The sequence below is a fragment of the Phyllostomus hastatus genome, unplaced genomic scaffold (genome assembly GCF_019186645.2).
Source record: "Phyllostomus hastatus isolate PE091 unplaced genomic scaffold, TTU_PhHast_1.1 phas_contig_41, whole genome shotgun sequence".
Lineage (NCBI taxonomy): Eukaryota > Metazoa > Chordata > Mammalia > Chiroptera > Phyllostomidae > Phyllostomus > Phyllostomus hastatus.
Genome location: NW_025333876.1, coordinates 8,943,232 through 8,959,271, shown reverse-complemented (window position 1 = coordinate 8,959,271; position 16,040 = coordinate 8,943,232). Strand labels below are relative to the sequence as shown.

At 38.9% G+C, this 16,040-nt stretch overlaps 1 protein-coding gene across 5 annotated transcripts in view; it reads left to right on the top strand.

Annotated features, from left to right (window-relative positions):
• The first annotated feature begins 775 nt into the window (after positions 1–775).
• ZDHHC20 (zinc finger DHHC-type palmitoyltransferase 20) overlaps positions 776–16,040 on the top strand; it is a 72,577-nt gene continuing 57,312 nt past the window's right edge. Inside the window, exon 1 of one of the 5 annotated variants that reach the window (XM_045844941.1) lies at positions 776–969. In XM_045844941.1, the coding sequence (XP_045700897.1) occupies positions 852–969 (118 nt within the window). In that variant the 5' untranslated portion in view covers positions 776–851. Of the gene's footprint in view, positions 970–15,480; positions 15,588–16,040 lie in introns of those variants that run through there. The other 4 variants (XM_045844942.1, XM_045844943.1, XM_045844945.1 and 1 more) reach the window with 4 other exon arrangements.

Genomic DNA, 16,040 nt, shown 5'->3' with positions numbered 1-16,040 from the left:
CTTCATGGAGACCTTACTGAAAAATAGACATGAAGTATCAGGAAATGCAGTTTGGAATTACTTGTATTACATCTTCATAGTGCTGGTTTTATGTTCTATTAAGATTAACAAGTATTGTTTAGAAGAATACTGTAGTCGTAAATAAATTCTCGAAATTTCAGTAGTACCTTGGGGATCAGGGAAAGGGCTGTTGCTCTCCTTTTTCCAATTCAGATTTCAGTTTGTGTTTAAAATCAAATTGACGACTCTACAAGCTTCCATGCTAAATCACAGGCATCTACTGGTTCCATTCCTCGAAAAATGGAGGGGTTAGGCCTGAAACGCGGAGCAAGGGATTTCAAAGTTCAGGGTTTTTAATCAGAGGTGCACATTGGCCTCCCTAAAGGAGCCTTACAATACCGGACAACCCTTGCCTTCAGTTGCTGGGGCACAGCCTCACCCTACTTGAAAATGGGCCCCGAGAGAGCAGTTTGTGCTAACAGAGCAGTCCCTGATCCGGCTCTGCTATCCAGGAAGTGCTTTCCAACTCAGCGCACACGAGGCAGGCACCGCCCCCCCCCAATCCCGAGTCCCGGAGTAGCCTCCACGTTAGGCTCCGGCAGCCCAGCCCCCGGCGGTCGGGAGCCGAGGGCCCGCCCTAAGAGCCGGCCTTCCCGTTTTGGTCAAAGGAGCCCTGCCCCAAGGTGAGGCGACCGCTGGCGCGGGGGCGGGGCCTGGAGCGGGGGCGGGGCCTGGCGCTGCGGCTGGGGGCCTCGGGGGCGGTTCCGCGGGACCAGCCGTCATCTGATTTGCGGCGTAGATACCTTAGGCTCTGTACTCCTTGGGCCTTGGTGCTGCAGCCACCCCGGAACATGGCGCCGGGACGGTCCTGGCGCTGCTGCCAGCGCGGCGTAGGCTGGGTGCCGGTGCTGTTCATCGCCTTTGTGGTGGCCTGGTCCTACTACGCGTACGTGGTGGAGTTGTGTGTGTGTGAGTACCAGGAGGGCGCGCCCCGCCGCGGAGCCCGAAGGGGTTTCCCGGGGCGAGCGGTTGCGGAAGTGTGTGGCGGTTCCAGGGTTTGTACCTTTCACGGTGAAGACTCAGGCCTGTAGAGTGGGGACCGCGGAGCGAAGCCAGCTGGGCGGCGGCTGGCCCTAGGGAAGTTCCTTCTTCCCAGAGTCAGTAACTCGTTCTCAGTGCAGCTTTTGGTCAAAGAATGAGTGAGACAATTGATCCTTTCAGCAGCTGTTTTCTTCCGGAGATTTCTAGTCCGCTCCTCCTTACTGTCGTTTCCCTCAGTAGTTCTCACCCGATCCCCTGAAAAACGGGAGGAACAGCCTAGTACACTTAAAGGATTTAGGGTACCGGTTTACTTGGGTTGTTCTTAAGAGGGGAGGAAATGGCCTGTCAAAACATTGATTGGTGATTGATTGATTGATTGATTGATTAAAGGAGTAGTTGATGGGCTTTGAGCAGGTGTTTCAGGTTTACGTTGGCCTCTAGGTTCTGGTCAGCTGCTTGCCTCCGTTCTTCCTGAGAACTTGGGGCCACGTGGTGAGTGCCGTTTATGGACACAGTCCCTCGGTATCCCTAGTCTTTGTGTCCGGACTGAGTCCACATTATCAAAAGAGAGTCCATAAAATAGATAGGGATTGTAGGAATGGAAAGCTGTACCAGGCACTCCACTTGAAGGTGGCACAAACAGGACTCCCTGTTGTGGGTCCGGGTTTGCACATCTCTCAGGGAAGTGGCAAAAACCGAGTTCTGCGCATGGAAGAGAATGCTTTGACTCAGAAAGTTTGGAGATAGGTTTTTAAATGAAAATACCTACCTTTAAAAAAATTATTTTGTATTATAGAATATTTAATTCCTAGAAAAGCTCCCTGCGAGTAGGCCCAGAATAAATTAGTTGTGGAATACATTTCCAAATAATAATAATCCGTTGAATATTATTTAGTCTCATTCTTTTGGATACCAGAATATTTGCCAAAAATGTTTGAATGAATTAAAATTGTCTAGAGTTGGGTATTTCTTGAAGCTACTTCCAGGAAGTGATGGTGATCATAGGATTCTCACCACCTTATGATGATGCTTTATCTTAATTACTCTGAAGTGGGCATTTATTACAAAAGTTGTACCAATCTTATTTAATTACATCAGAAGATTATTCCCACCCTATTTTAATTGCATAGTGGTTTTGAAGTAAAGCTTCCGAAGGATCACTAAAAATGTGTATTTATGTTGCAATTACACATTTAATCAACAGGTGACATCAAACATGAAGGAAAAGAAACATGAATTGAGAAGTGTTGTGTGGAGGAGGCATTTCATTGTTCTCCCCTCAGTATGCCACAGATGTAGGAAATGAGATTGAGTAAATAGGACCCTTGGTTAGGTCACACAATTATTGAGTGGCTGTTAGAATGTGACCCACATCTTTCTATTCAGCATGCAACTTTTAGTGGGCCATGAGGGTATTTTAAAATATTGAAGGTGAAAGGTCTTACATAGAACCTGCATTTAATACTTCTAAATTATCCAAGTTTAGGGAGAATTTGGGAGGTCTGCGGTGCCACTGCATTACATAGTTGAACACAAAAGCTCCTTTGGTCTCATTTTAAAACTGTTCTTTAAGCTACTTATGTATATTTATGTTTTCATGATTATAGATCCACTTAAATACATCAACATATAATTTAATAGGAGCTTAAATTTGAGAGAAGTGTAAGTTTTCTTAATGCGTTATTTCAAAAATTTTTATAAAATTTTCATAGCTTCTGATATTCTTTATCAAACTAGATGGGAGAGGAAGATAATAAATAATACCTTTACATGTGCTGATTTATTTAATACTCATAATAATCTCCATAAAGTTAAATAATTTGTACAATAACTAGTAAATGGCATAATCAGAATTAGAACTCAAATGATATGGCTCTGGAGTCCGTGCTTTTAAAATTGACAACTATGCAAGACTAGTTGTTTATCCAGACCCAGACACTCAGGGCAGATTTCAATATTAGTTATGGTATATTTGCATCAGGTAATATTCTCCTAAAAGGTGGCAGCAGAAGTTTTCTAAATATCAGACGATAAAAATGCCTGGTCCTCAGTAGGACATTTGAACAAATAAATTGTTTATGAGAGGCCCTCATTTCATTCCGGCTTCTCTAACTTCATTTTGTAGTTTCATGCACACATATACACACACTATCCAGAAAGTATCCAGTCATGTAATACAAAAAATAGGGAGAAACATTGTACAAAGGACAATAATACCCCAGTCCCCTTCAAAGTAAGCACCTCTGACCTTACACAATTCTCCCAATCACTGTCAGCAGCCCCATCGTACTTTACTGAATCTCATCAATGGTCTGAAATCTCTTCCCTTTCAAAGGTGATTTTAGTTTTGGGAAAAGCCAGAAGTTGCAGGGCTCCAAATCTGGGCTGTAGGGGGACTGAGTCACCTGGGTGATTTGATGTTTTGCCAAAACCTCTGCAGGAGATGTGATGCATGAATGGCATGTTGTCGATGTGAAGCTGCCAATCACCCCTGACCCATAGCTGTGGCCTTCTGATTCATCCAAATAGTTTCCACCAGGGAATGTTCAAGCTTAAAGCAAAATTGAGTGCAGATTTGTTGCTCTACTAGCTCAGTCATTTTGAATGCGAAGGCCACATGGTACACATGCTCACTAAATGGGTCTACTGCCCCCACTGACTAGTACAGTGAAGTGGTCAGTGTTCACACATCTGCATTCCAGTCCACTCTCCTTGCCAGGTTACATCATTGCCAAGTTACATTGGTATCACGCAATCCATTCTCATTTTATTAACAGTGGTTGGACTTTTTCTGGACATACCTCCTATTAGTCAGGAATTCATATTACTGGAAGGAGTATGATTGAGGACAAAAATTGAGTAAGTAGTAACACATCTAACATGGCTTTCTCACAGGGGTAATGAGTGGAGAAGTGACAATTAAGTTAATTAGTAATATTGGCCTTTGATTTTAAATTGAACTGAAATTCTCCTTTCATTTCCCCCAAGGCTGATATTTAAACACATGAATTTAGTTACGGGCAGATTGACCAACTTCTCCCTAGTTTCCCAGGGTTTTATCAGAGCATCTTGTATAGGTCATTTATAGCTGTTAGTAGTATACATATACCTTTTATTTGGCATGTTTAAAGAGATTTTAAGAGATTTTCTAATTCAGTCCCTTTATTTTATTTCCAAGAAAACTGTTGTTTGTTTGGAAGAGCTATGTGGTTTGTCTAGGGATCAATATGCCTTTTATATTTTTCAGAGAAAAATAGGTAGATTAGAACTGTAACCTCTGAGTCTATATATCTAATACTTCGTTGTGTCTCAATAATTTCTTCAGTGTAACAAGATAATGTAACAATGTAATTTCTTAGAATGTAACAAGATAAATAGCTTAAATATCAACAATGAGCACACTGTTGATTCTCAACATTGTTGATTCCTATGTGTTTTATTGATTTCAAAAGAACCAGCTTTTGATTTGATTTTTCTTTGTTTTTCTGTTTTCAGTTTCATCAATTTGTAATTTGATATATATTATTCTCTTTCTTTTACTTTGTGTTTAATTTGCTCCTTTTTCTAGTTTCTTAATGTGAAAACTAAAGTTATTGAGTCCAATCTTAGGTGTTTAGTCCTATAGATTTATCCTTAAACACTGATTTATTTGCACCCCATCAGTTTTGATATGTTGTATTTTTATTCAATTCAAATTATTTTCATATTTCACTTTTGTTTTTATCTTTGAACCATGGGTTAGTTTAGAGGTATGTTGTGTAGTTTGGAGTTTCAGTATTTGGGGATTTTCCTAGTATCTTTTTGTTACTGATTTCAAATTTAATTTCATGTAGTTAAAAAACATACCTTCTGTGACTTAAGTTCTTTAAAATGTATTCAGTCTTGTTTTATGGCCCAAAATGTAGCCTGTCTTAGAAATGTTCTATGTGCATTTGAGAAAAATGTATTCTATTCCAGCAGTATATTTTGCTGTTTATTGTTGGGTAGAGTATTCTATTATGTCATAATGCTCCATAAATGTCAATTAAGGAAAGTTGGTAATGTTGTTCAAGTCTTCTCTGTACTTGTTGACTTTCTATTCTGTCAATTAATTATTGAGAGAGGTGGGACTATAAGTGTCGACCTGTCTATTTCTCCTTCCAGTTCTATCGGGGGTTTTTTTCATGTCTTTTGTAGTATTGTAATTAGGTACATAGAATGTTTAGAATTGTACTGTCCTCTTGATGAATTGACCCTTTATCATCATAAAGTGACTTTCTTGTCCCTGGTGATATTGTTTACTTTGAAATTTACTTTGGCAAATACTAACACATCCATTATTCTTTCTTTTAGTTAGTATTAGTGTAGTGTTAGTGTGTATAGTGTAGTGCAGTGTTAGTGTGGTATGTTACCACAGTTAGTGTTAGTGTAGTGTAATGTAGTGTAGTGTAGTGTTAGTGTGGTATGTCTTTCCCTGTCCTTTTACTCTAACCTGTTTATATTTTCATATTTAAAATGCATTACTTGGCCCTCCCTGGTGTGGCTCAGCGGTATGAGCCTTCTACTACAAACCAAAACATCACTGGTTAAATTCCCAATCAGGACCTGTGCCTGGGTTGCTAGCTAAGTCCTTGTTTGGGGGTGTGCAAGAGGCAACTGATTGATGTTTCTGTAGCACATCCATGTTTCTTTCCCTCTCTTTCTCCCTCCCTTCCCCTCTCTCTAAAAAATGAATAAAATCTCTAAAAAACTAAAATGCATTTCTCATAAGCACCATACAGTTAGATCTTGTTTTTTAAATCCATTCTGAAAACCTCTGCCTTTTTATTGTATTTTTAATGTATTTTAACTTTTTAAAAAAAAATTTATTTATTTTTTTTTAGAGAGAGGGGAAATAAGGCAGAAAGAGGGAAAGAAATATCGGCGTGTGACACACACCCCAACTGGGGATCTGGCTTGCAACCCAGGCATGTGCCCTGATAGGGAATTGAACCAGCAACCCTTTGGTTTGCAGACCAGCAGTCAACCCACTGAGCCACACCAGCCAGGCAAATCTCTGCCTTTTAAAAAAATTAACATGTAACATTATATTAGTGTTAGGTCTAAAACATAATATTCATATGTATCTACATTGAAAAATCATCAACAAAATCTTGTTAATATTCATCACCACAAATAGTTACAAAATTTTTTCCTTGTGATGGTGGACTTTTAAGATTTACTCTCTTAACAAGTTTCAAATATACAGTACAGAATTAACTATAGACATCATGCTGTACAATCTCTGTCTTTCAATTGGGGAGTTTTGACCCATTCCACTCAATGTGATTATTAATATAGTCAAGTTTAAGCCTTATCATTTGCTGTATTTAAATCTATCCTCTGTGTTTTTTGTTTCCTTTTCCTCTTTTTTCAGCCTTCTTTGAATTAATCAACTTTCAAATGATTTAAAATTTTTTAATTGCCCTGGCCAGGTAGCTCAGTTGCTTGTAGTGTCATCCCAGTGTGCCAGGGTTGCAGGTACAATCTCTGGTTGGAGCACATACAGAAATCAATCATTGAATACATAGATGGGTGGAACAGCAAATCAGAGTCTCTCCTCCTTATTTTCCTCCCTCCCTCCTTCCTTCTCTCTCTTTCTCTAAAACCAATAAAGTAAAATTTTTTTCAATTATTTTTATGATCATTTTTGTTTGTTGACTTATTAGGTATAATTGTTATTTTAGTGATTTATTTAGGGTTTAAATATTTATGTTTTTTTTAGAGAGGGGAAGGGAGGGAGAAAGAGAGAGAGAAACAGTGATGTGAAAGAGAAACATCACACTCCAACCAGTGACCAAACCCGCAACCTAGGCATGTGCCCTGATGGGGAGCTGATTGAACAGCAACTTTTTGTGTTGCAGGACAGCACCCAACCAACTGAGCCATACTGCTGAGGGCTGTTTTAGGATTTAGAGTATACATTTTTAACTTATAACTTACCTTCAGGTGATATACCTCTTCACATGTAGTAGCTTATAAAATCATTCCTTCATTTCTTCCCTCCTAGCCTTTATGCTATTGTTGTCATGCATTTTATATGTTATAAAACTCACACTATATTGCTATTATTTTGTTTAAACAGTTTATCTTTTTAAAAGATTTAAATAATATGAAAACAAATGTTATGTATTTACCTATGTAGTTACCATTTTCAGTACTCTCCATTCCTTTTTTTTTATGATTTAAGGGAGAGAAACATCAAATTGTTGTTCCTTGTTATTTAGTTATTTTTATTATTCTTGTTTATTTCATTACAGTTGTCCCAATTTTTCCCCCTTTGCCCTCCCTTGCACCCACATCAATCCCCACACCATTGTCCAAGTCTGTGGGTCATTCATACATGTTCTTTGACTAATTCCTTCCCCTCCTTTCCACAATTCCCCCCACTCCCTCTCCCCTCTAGCACCTGTCAGTCTGTTCCATGTTTCCATGTCTCTGGTTCTATTTTGCTAGTTGGATTATTTTGCTCATAAGATACCTCTTATAATGACATCATATAGTATTTCTCTTTCATTGCTTGGCTTGTTTCACTTAGCATAATAGCCTCCAGTTCCATTCATGCTGTCACAAAAGGTAGGAATTCTTTTGCTGCATGATACTCCATTGTGTAAATGTACCACAGTTTTTTAATCCATTCACCTACTGATGGGTACTTAAGTTGCTTCTAGCACTTGACTATTGTAAATAGTGCTGCAATGAATATAGGGGTGTATAAGTTGTTTTGAATTGGTGTTTTGGGATTCTTAGGATATATTCCCAGCAGTCAAATCACTGGGTCAATAGGCAGTTCCATTTCTAGTTTTTTTGAGGAAATTCCATTCTGTTTTCCACAGTGGCTGCACCAGTCTGCATTCCTACCAATAGTGCTCTAGGGTTCCCTTTTCTCCATATCTTTGCCAGCACTTTTTTGTTGATTTATTAATGATGGCCATTCTGACTGGTATGAGGTGGAATCTCATTGTGATTTTATTTATTTATTTATTATATTTTTAAAATATATTTTATTGATTATGCTATTACAATTGTCCCATTCCCCCCCCCCCTTTATTCCCCTCCACCCTGCATACCACCTCCCACCCACATTCCCCACCTTTAGTTCATGTCCATGGGTCATACATATAAGGTACGACCCCCCTTTGGCTTCTACATTTCCTATGCTATTCTTGACCTCCCCTTGTCTATTTTCTACCTACCATTTATGCTACTTATTCTCTCTACCTTTTCCCCCTCTCTCCCCCTCCCAATCTCCTGTTGATAAACCTCCATGTGATCTCCATTTCTGTGATTCTGTTCCTGTTCTGGTTGTTTGCATAGTTTGCATTTGTTTTAGTTTTAGGTGTGGTTGTTAATAACTGTGAGTTTGCTGTTACCTTACTGTTCATATTTTTGCTCTTCTACTTTTTCTTAGGTAAATCCCTTTAACATTTCATATAATAAGGGCTTGGTGATGATGAACTCCTTTAACTTGACCCTATCTGGGAAGCACCCTTTATCTGCCCTTCCATTCTAAATGATGGCTCTGCTGGATAGAGTAATCTTGGGTATAAGTCCTTGATTTTCATGACTTCAGACACTTCTTTCCAGCCCTTTCTTGTCTGTAAGGTTTCTTTTGAGAAATCAGCTGACAGTCTGATGGGAACTCCTTTGTAGGTAACTGTCTACTTGTCTCTTTTTGCTTTTAAGATTCTCTCCTTATCTTTAATCTTGGGTAATATAATGATGATGTGCCTTGGTGTATTCCTCTTTAGGTCCAACTTCTTTGGGACCCTCTGAGCTTCCTGGACTTCCTGGAAGTCTATTTCCTTTGTCAGATAGGGGAAGTTCTCCTTTGTTATTTGTTCAAATAAGTTTTCAATTTCTTGCTCTTCCTCTTCTCCTTCTGGCACCCCATGATTCAGATGTTGGAATGTTTAAAGTTGTCATGAAGGTTCCTAAGCCTCTCCTCATTTTTTTGAATTCTTGTTTTTTCGTTTTGTTCTAGTTGAATGTTTCTTTCTTCTGCTCCAAACCATTGATTTGAGTCCTGGTTTCCTTCCCATCACTGTTGGTTCCTTATAGATTTTTCTTTGTATCACATCATGCAACCTTCATTGCTGTCTGGGTCTTTTTTATGCTGTTGAAGTACCCAGTGAGTTCCTGGAGCGTCCTGAGAACCAGTGTTTTGAACTGTGTATCTGATAGGTTGGCTGTCTCTTCATTGCTTAGTTGTGTTTTTTCTGGAGCTTTGAACTGTTCTTTCATTTGGGTCATTTTTTTTTTCCTCTGGGCTCGCCTGTTACATAGTAAGGGGCGGAGCCTTAGGTGTTCACCAGGGTGGGGCAACCCACTTCGCTGTGTTGTGACACTATGTGGGGGGAGGGCTCTAAGAGGGAAAGTGCTGCTTGCTCTGCTCCCTGCTGGTTTTCAGTCATTTCCCTGGCTACCCACAATCAAATTGGGCCTTTGTGGTGCTGATTCCCAGGTGGGTGATTTGTGTACATTCTAGGATCCTGTGGGTCTCTCCAACAAACTCTCCTGGGAGTTTCTCCTGCTGCCACCTCAACCCCCACAGGTGTTTTCAGTCAGAGGCTTTGAGGCTTTATTTCCCAGTACTGGAACCCTGGGTTGTGTGCAGTCTGTCTTGCTCCCTAGTTATCCCTTCCAGTTTATCTGCATGTAAATGTGGGACTGCCCAGTCTGCAAGCGACTGCTTCGCCCATCCTCTAGCCGCTGCCAGCCTGGCCCTGTCCTCCAGCCACAGCCTTGCTGCAAGTCCTCTTTACCTGGCTGCCAGTCTCCACCCCTCCTACCAATCTGGATGAATGTTTCTTAACTCCTTGGTTGTCGGACTTCCATACAGTTTGATTTTCTGTGAGTTCTGGTTGCTTTTTTGGTTTTTAAATTTGTTGTTGTCCTTGTTTTGGTTGTGCAAGAAGACACATTGTGTCTGCCTATACCTCCATCTTGGCCAGAAGTCCTTCAATGTGATTTTAATTCACATCTCTTTGATGGCTAGTGATACTGAGCTTCCTTTCATATGTCTCTGGGCCCTCTGTATGCCCTCCTTGGAGAAGTGTCTGTTCAGGTACTTTGCCCAGTATTAAATTGGATTGTTTGTCTTCCTGGTGTTGAATCATATGACTTCTTTATATATTTTGGAGATGAAACCCTTGTCCAATGTATCATTGGCAAATATGTTCTCTCATACAGTCATTTCTCTTTTCATTTTGATGATGGTTTCTTTAACCACACGGAAGATTTTTAATTTTCTGTAGTCCCATTTGTAATTTCTTTATCCTGAGAGAGATATCAGCAAAAATACTGCTACATGATATATCTGAAATTTTACTGCCTGTGTTTTCTGCTAGGTCTTTTAGAGTATCACAACATATTTAAGTCTTTTTCCATTTTGAGTTTATTCTAGTGTATACGGTAAGGTGATGGTCTAGTTTCACTTTTTTGCATGTACCAGACCATTTCTTTCAACACCACTTATCGAAGAGGCTATTTTTACTCCATTGTATGCTCATGGCCCCTCTGTCAAATATTAATTGATCATAGAGATACAGGTTTATTTCTGGGCTCTCTATTCCATTCCATTGATCTGTGTGTCTGTTCTTATGCCAATACCAGACTGTTTTGATTATGGTGGCCTTGGAATATAGTTTGATATCAGGTATTATGATCCCTCCAACTTTATTCTTCTCTCTCAAGATGCTGAGGCTTTTCAGGGTGTCTTTTTGGTTCCATATAAATTTTTGGAATATTTGTTATAGGTCTGTGAAATATGCCATTGGTATTTTAATAAGAATTGAGTTGAACCTATAGATTCCTTTGATTAGTATGGACATTTTAATGATGTTAAGCCTTCCAATACATGAAAGGAATATCCTTCCATTTACTTGCACCTTTCTCAATTTTTTTCATTTTTATGTAGTTTTCCAAGTATAGGTCTTTTACCTGCTTAGTTAAATTTATTCCTAGGTACTTTATTTTTTTGTTGTTGTTGCCATTGTAAATGAGACTTTTTTCTTAGTTTTGCTTTCTGATTGTGCCATCGATTTCTGATATTGACTTTGTATCCCACTAATTTGCCATATTCACTAGTAAGTTCATGCAGTTTTTTGGTGGAGCCTATAAGGTTTTCTATGTACACTATCATTTCGTCTGCAAATAATGATAGTTTTACTTCCTCCTTTTCAATTTAGATGTCTTTTATTTCTTTTTCTTGTCTGATTGCTGTGGCTAGGACTTCCAGTACTATATTAAATAAGAGTAGTGAAAGTGACACCCTTGTCTTCTTCCTGATCTTAAGGGAAATGCTTTTAGCTTTTGCCCATTGAGTATGAGGTCGGCAGGCAGTAGGTTTTTCATATATGGCCTTTATTATGTTGAGGTATGCTCCCTCTATTCCCAGTATGTTGAGTGTTTTTATCATAAATGGGTATTGGATTTTATCAAATGCTCTTTCTGCATTTATTGACATGATTGTGTGATTTTTGCCTTTTTTTAATGTGATGTAATTTTCTAATATTGTAACAAATTTGCATCCCTGGAATAAATCCTACTTGATTATGGTGTATGATCTGTGTAATATATTGCTGGATCCAGTTTGCTAGTATTTTGTTGAGGATTTTAACATCTGTGTTCATCAGAGATATTGACTTGTGATTTTCTTTCTTTGTTGTGTCTTCACCTGGCTTTGGGATTAGGATGATACTGGACTTATGAAAAGAGTTTGGTAGTCTTGAATTTTTTGGAATAGTTTGAGGATAGGTGTTAGTTCTTCTTTGAATGTTTGGTAAAATTTACCTGTGAAGCCATCTGGTCCAGGGTGTTTGTGTGCCAGGAGTTTTATGATAACTGCTTCAATTTCACTAATTGTTATGGTCTATTCAGGTTTTCTGCTTCTTCCTGATTTAGTTTTGGAAGATTTTATGTTTCTAAAAATTTGCTCATTTTGCCCAAGTTGTCCATTTTTTTTTTTTTTTGGCATGTTCATAGTAATTTCTTACTATCCTTTGTATTTCTGTGGTATTAGTTGTTACCTCTCTTTCATGTCTGATTTTGTTTATTTGGATCCTCTCTCTTTTCTTCTTGGTGAATCTGGTTAACAGTTTATCAGCTTTGTTTATCTTTTCTATAAACCAGTTCCTGGATTCATTGTTCCTTTGAATTGCTTTTGTTGTTGTTGTTGTTGTTGTTGTTTTTCTCTGTCATTTAATTCTGCTCTGATTTTGATTATTTCCTTTCTTCTGCTGTTCTGGGCTTCATTGTTCTTCTGGTTCTTTTAGATGTAGGGTTAGGTTGTTGGAGATTTATTTTGTCCCACTTTATGCATTTATTGGTTGATTCTTGCATATACTCTGACTAGATATGGAACCCCTAACTAGGCTATCTAGCCAGAGCCTCATTATTCTTTTTTATGATTAGTACTCCTCTTTCTGCTCCTCCTGCCCCAGAATGCCTGTGCATGAACAATGATAATTTCACTGTAGTAGTCAGTGGGGGCAATAGACACCATTTAGTGAGCATGTGTACTGTGTGGCCAACACATTCAAAATGACTGAGCAGAAAGAAAAATGAAAGAAAAATGAATCTGCATTCAATTTTAAGCTTGAACATTCCTTTGTGGAAACTATTCAGATGATTCAGAAGGCTGCAACTATGGGCCATGGGTGACTGGCAGCTTCACCACAATAACATGCCCACTCATGCAGCACATCTCCTGCAGAGGTTTTGGCAAAACATCGAATCACCTAGGTGACTCAGCCCACCTACAGCCCATATTTCGATTCCCATGCTAACTTTCATAGTCTAATACCTGCTTTCTTGACATTTCTGCTTGGATATTTAGTTGATATCTCACTTACCAGGTCCAAAATAAAACTTGAGATTTTTGTTTTCTCTCTCTTTCCTGAACCTGCTCCTTTTACTCTAGCTCAGTAAATGAATTTCATCATTCCAGTTTGTTGGTTGAAAAATCATTCCACATCTAACTAATCAGTAAATGCTGTCATTAAAAGTACTGAAATCTGGCTGCTTCTCACCACTGCTGCTGCAACTGTATTCATTCCAGCCACCATAGTCTCTGTCTTGTGCACTAGATTGGAAAAGATGCCCATAGTAATTTGTACTTCCTCCTATGAAGAGTTGGTGTCTGTCTACCCACCCAGTGAATCTGGGCTGGCCTTGTACTTGCTTTGATCAATAGAATGTAGTGGAAGTGATATGTGAGGTTTGGAGCCTAGGCTTCAAGACAGCATGCATCTTCACTTTAGCTCTTTTGGAATGTTCTGGTCACCATGTAAGGAAGTCTAGGCTAGACGCAGAGGTGTCCAACCTTTTGGTGTCTCTGGGCCACCCTGAAAGAAGCCTTGTTTTGGGTGACACATTAAATACAGTGCAACACGTGATCACAAAAAAAATCTCATGATGTTTTAAGTAAATTTATGATTTTGTGTTGGGCCACATTCACAGCCATCCTGGGCTGCATGAGACCAGAGGGCAACAGGTTGGTCACCCCTGAGCTAGAGAGAGAGGTCTGGCCAAGGTGAGCGAAGCGCCAAAGCCCCTAATATGAATGAGGCCATCTTAGACTTTTCTGCCCCAGTCAAGCTACCAATTGACTACGTCTAGTAGAAAAAACAGTTACCTGATTTTAGCCAGAACTGCTGACACACAATTAATAGGAAATAATAAACGGTGGTTGTTTAAAGTCACTGAGTTTTGAGTGGTGTGTTATACAGCATTGTCACCTGTAACACTGTAGTACCCTTATATCTTGTCTCTCCCTTCTTGCTCCAACACCATCCTTACACTATACCTTGCCTATTTTCTATGAAGCAGCTAGAATGATTCCTTTAAAATTAATACCAGATTCATCACTCCTCTTCTGAAAACCTTGTTCAGTGGAACACTGTAAGTCTTTACCATGTTGTCTTCCCCTCATTACTTCTCTGCCATAATTTCTTTTCTATTCTTCCTTTAATTTGTTCTATGGCTGCCATGCTGGCCTCTTTGTATATTTTAGTGTTTGTTGAATGAGCTCTCTGAACTTGTTCCCATGCTATAAAATTAGATAATACCTGTCTTACAAAATAATGTAAATTCTTAGCAGAGTAGGTTTTCAAATGTTATTGGGAGTGGGGAGAAAATTTAAGTAGCCACTAGCATATTTTCTCTTGTTTCCCCTCTTTTGGCAGGTTAGAGTTGTGTTGTTCTCTCCCCCCACCCCATACATACTTTAGTGAGTGAAGGAGCATGTTCTTACACAGTTTTATATATATATTTATATATATATAAAATATATACATGTTTTATATATATGTATATACACACACATGCATATATATATATAAAGAATATACATTCTTTTTTTAATTAGCTGTATTTGAAGATCATATTGCATGTGCCTATTTTGCTATGAGCTGCTGGTAGTGTCAGAGTATATTGCCAAAGGGAGGGAGCCAGGACTATTAACTTTTTAAAAAAAAAATAAGGAATTGGCCTGGCTGGTGTGGCTCAGTGGATTGAGTGGGGGCCTCTGAACCATAGGGTTGCTGGTTCGATTCCCAGTCAGCTCACATGCCTGGGTTGCACGCCAGGACCCCAGCTTGGTGCACACAAGAGACAATCACACATTGACGATTCTCTCCCTCTCTTTCTCCCTCCCTTTCCCTCTCTCTGAAAATAAATAAAATCTTTTTAAAAAATCAGGAATTGATACTGGATTTTTCAAATGCCTTTTTGGCATCTGTAGAAATAAAGATTTTTCTTTATTTGTTGATCCTAAGTAAACATTTTGTACCTCACACTCTGTTTCAGCACCTGATTCCAGAGAAACTCAAACAATATCTTTGTGGGGAAATCTATTCCTGATTTCTTGCACTTACAGTGTTTAGCATCTCTGCAGATTCTTGCTTGAAACAGTTATTGTACTGGTTGTCAGATGGTGATTTTTCTAATTCCATGATTACTTCTACATAAGAATTCTACTGTAAGGAAGAGGTTTCCCTCCTTCTCATTTTTAGTTATTCATTTAAAAATCTTATTTATTTATTTACAAAAAGAGGGGAAGGGAGAGAGAAACATTGACATGAGAGTGGAACATTGATCTGTTACCTCTTGTACACACCCCCACCCAGGACTGAAGCTGCAACCCAGCCGTGTGCCCTGACTGGGAATCCAACTGGTGACCTTTAACGTTGCAGAATGATACCCTACAGACTGAGCCACACCAGTCACGGTCATTTACTCATTTATATGTGCATGGTCTCATGGATTCTTCTTTTATGGGTTATGATCTTACCTTTTTTTATTATTGTTGTTGTTGTTCTGATTCTCCCAGACTTGGCCAATAGGATCTCTTTCAATTTGGTTTCTCTGTCTTTCTGACATGTCCCCATCGTTTATTTCTTCCTTACTTTTTGGCAACAGGATTTTTAAAGCTTATCTGATACTTTTCCTGCCCCTGGAATCCATCATTTCAAAGTGGAACAAATCTGAACGTAAAAAATAAAAGCATTCAAGTACTAGAACAAAATGTGAGTGGATGGTCTTATAACCAGAGATTAAGGAAAGCCCCATGGGGAAAAAAAAAAAGGATAGGTGATGTAAATAGATAGTTCACAGTAAAAAAAAAAAAAAGAAAGAAAATGGCTTATAAACTTATGAACAGATGCTTACTCTCATTTATAAGATAAATGCAAAGTGAAACTACCCTACAGTACCAAAATTTGAAAACACTTTATTGGGTATACTGTAGAGAAACAGGCAGTTTCATACATTGCTGGTAGGAGTGTAAAATGGTACAACCCCTATAATGAGGATTTGGGGGATAAGCGGGCAGATTTACTTTTGTCCAGTAATCCCACTATTGGCATCTACACTGAAAATAAACTTTCACAAATAACACATGCATAACATTATTCATTGCCACATTGTGGCATCAGTAAACTGGAGACTACCCAGATGTCTATCAATAGAGGCCTGATTGT